Source organism: Austrofundulus limnaeus, unplaced genomic scaffold, assembly GCF_001266775.1.
Source record: "Austrofundulus limnaeus strain Quisiro unplaced genomic scaffold, Austrofundulus_limnaeus-1.0 Scaffold116, whole genome shotgun sequence".
Classification (NCBI taxonomy): domain Eukaryota; kingdom Metazoa; phylum Chordata; class Actinopteri; order Cyprinodontiformes; family Rivulidae; genus Austrofundulus; species Austrofundulus limnaeus.
In genome coordinates this window covers 1,156,456-1,159,325 of record NW_013952518.1, presented here as the reverse complement: position 1 = coordinate 1,159,325, position 2,870 = coordinate 1,156,456, and the positions used below count along the sequence as shown (strand labels likewise).

At 39.8% G+C, this 2,870-nt stretch overlaps 1 protein-coding gene across 1 annotated transcript in view; it reads left to right on the top strand.

Moving 5' to 3' along the window:
• The window catches only part of kdm5a (lysine demethylase 5A), a gene marked incomplete in the record, with an annotated part of 17,354 nt that overhangs the window by 4,162 nt on the left and 10,322 nt on the right, over positions 1-2,870 (top strand). The window contains 7 exon segments of the mRNA XM_014014554.1: positions 237-315; positions 385-476; positions 569-727; positions 1,764-1,883; positions 1,989-2,147; positions 2,240-2,421; positions 2,503-2,665. Coding sequence (XP_013870008.1) covers positions 237-315; positions 385-476; positions 569-727; positions 1,764-1,883; positions 1,989-2,147; positions 2,240-2,421; positions 2,503-2,665 — 954 coding nt within the window.

Genomic DNA, 2,870 nt, shown 5'->3' with positions numbered 1-2,870 from the left:
CGAGAGTTGACTCCTCCCACACTAAGAAAACAGGAGGGGAGGGGTCAGCGGAGCTCCTGTGTTGCGGGAGCACAGAGAGGGAGAGAGCCGAAGTAAACAAACAAGCAGGAAAATGAAACTTATCGCCGTCTTTTTTTTTACCGACCTCAAAAAAAGTTATCGTGCAATTAATTGATTTATTGACTATCGCGACAGGCCTATTGACTGATACATTGTTTTCTTGTGCACTTCCTCAGAGGGAAAACAAGGAGCCTAAAGGCCTCAAAATCTTCGGAACGAGCCCTAAGATGGTCGGTTTGGAGATTCTTTCAGCTGGTAGGTGCAGTTTTTGTTGTTTTAAATTCCATATTTCAGATAACTAGACTTAGTTCTGTTTTGACACAGATGATGGGTTCATCAAGAAGCAGCGTCTCCTCAAAGCCCAAGCCTTCGCCATCAAGATGAGACCCCGCAAGGAGACCCTAGAGGTCAACTTTGTGAGTATTAATTGATCCTGTTTTGATGTTTATCATACCTAGGAGGACTTTGTTTTTGGTTTTTTAATCCCAGTGTTTATTTGACCCCGCAGATCGACCTTTATCTTTGTCTGGTTTGTGGACGGGGCGATGAAGAGGACCGGCTCCTGCTGTGTGACGGCTGCGATGACAGCTATCACACTTTCTGCCTCATCCCGCCTCTGCAGGATGTGCCCAAGGGGGACTGGCGGTGCCCGAAGTGTGTCGCAGAGGTACTGATAATTACACATACCCCAGAGAAGGCTTGTGTGTAAATGTTTTCACTTTAAACTGCTTCGCTGAATAATTGTAATTTCAAATCTGTTCTAACAAAAATCAAAAGTCTAATTTACTCAAGTTTAGAGGCCACATCTCACAATCCACAAGTCTCAGAGCATTCATATCAACATCCAGATAAGCTTTATTTATTCTTCATATGATTGATTCAGTTGGAGATGATAAATAGGATCCTACTTAGTATTTGGGACGTCTTCATACTGTTTTAGTTAATTTCGTGTTTATTAGCAAACAGCTTCTAATAGTGTGGATTATGTGACCATCATATGAAGCCCTGATTTAAAAAAAACATTAAACGACTTTAACTGTCGACAACTTTTATTGTTTTGTCAAATTTTAGTTTTTGTTCATGTAATATTATTATTATTATTTACATAAGTTTTATATACGTATTTAATATTTTTTCCTTTATCCTTTGTATTTTCTTTGTTATATTTTATACTTATTGCACGTTTACACCAAAGCAAATTCCTAATCTGTGAATCCTGTTCATTGACAATGGCAATAAAACTGATTCTGATTATAGGCAGGTTTTATAACACTTAATATCCAGTGTCCCACAGCTGTTACGAGGTACCACCTTTTATGAAGGGTTTACATTTAAGAAAATAAAAGCACAATTCAATTACAGCCTTTTTTGAAGCTTTTTAAACCATTTCTGTTAACTTTATTGCCGATTTTTATCTAATAAAATAAAAATAAAGAATTTAAAGGTGCAAATATTTAAAGTTTTATAACAATTTCTAAACACATCAAAACCACTTTTATTTCAGGTGCCTTAATGTAATAAATTATGACATTGTTTTTAAAGATTTTTGTTAGATTTGGTCTTTATTTTCTTATCTTGTTTGTATTTGCCTTGTAGTTTGAGAAATCATGTTTGATTTGCAAGATATACAGTATATTTTTTCAATAATTTTTTTTCAAATTTGTATTTGGTGCAAAGTTATTTGTTTTTAACTTTGTCTACAGGAGTGCAGTAAGCCCAGAGAGGCGTTTGGCTTCGAGCAGGCGGTGAGGGAGTACAGCCTGCAGAGCTTCGGAGAAATGGCCGACCACTTCAAATCGGACTACTTCAACATGCCCGTTCACGTATGTAGATAGGTTTTGGGGTTTTAAGTTCTGAGACAAGACGCGAGGGTTTAATGTGGTTGCACATTTATTTATTTATTTATTTGTTTATTTATTTATTTCAAGATGGTACCTACAGAGCTGGTGGAGAAGGAGTTCTGGCGCCTGGTCAGTAGCATCGAAGAGGACGTCATCGTTGAGTACGGCGCTGACATCAGCTCCAAGGAGGTGGGCAGCGGCTTTCCTGTGAAGGACGGCAAGAGGAGGCTCCTGGGAGACGAGGAGGTCCGAGGACTGTTACTGAAAAATGCCCCAAATGAAACATTTGCTCACCTCTGATCGTGTTGCACTGAAGTACTTCTGTCCTCTCCTGTCAGGAATACGCCAACTCGGGCTGGAACTTGAACAAAATGCCGGTTCTGGAGCAGTCCGTCCTCACGCACATCAACGTGGACATATCCGGCATGAAGGTACCCTGGCTCTACGTGGGGATGTGTTTTTCCTCGTTCTGCTGGCACATCGAGGACCACTGGAGCTACTCCATTAATTTCCTGCACTGGTGAGGCGTTTTACTCAAACTAGTTTTTCTTGTCATTTTGGGCGGGAAAAAAAAGTAACTTTGCGTTCCTCTCTTCTCCAGGGGTGAACCCAAAACTTGGTACGGCGTCCCGGCTTCTGCAGCAGAGAAACTAGAGGCTGTAATGAAAAAACTGGCTCCAGAGCTGTTCGACTCCCAACCCGACCTCCTTCACCAGCTGGTCACCATCATGAACCCAAACATCCTCATGGAGCACGGCGTTCCAGTAGGTCTTACTGGAGCTCAGGAAATTTTCTGATCACCAGGTCTCATTTAAAATGGAAAAAGTTTTGACATTATTTTTTTTAAGAAAGTGAAAGCAGATACCAAAATATGTTGTAAAGTGTGTTGGAAGTCTTTTTTCACTTGATTTTGAGTGAATATGATCCAACTGAAGTCAAAAATAATTTCTCATTTTATATAATATATAT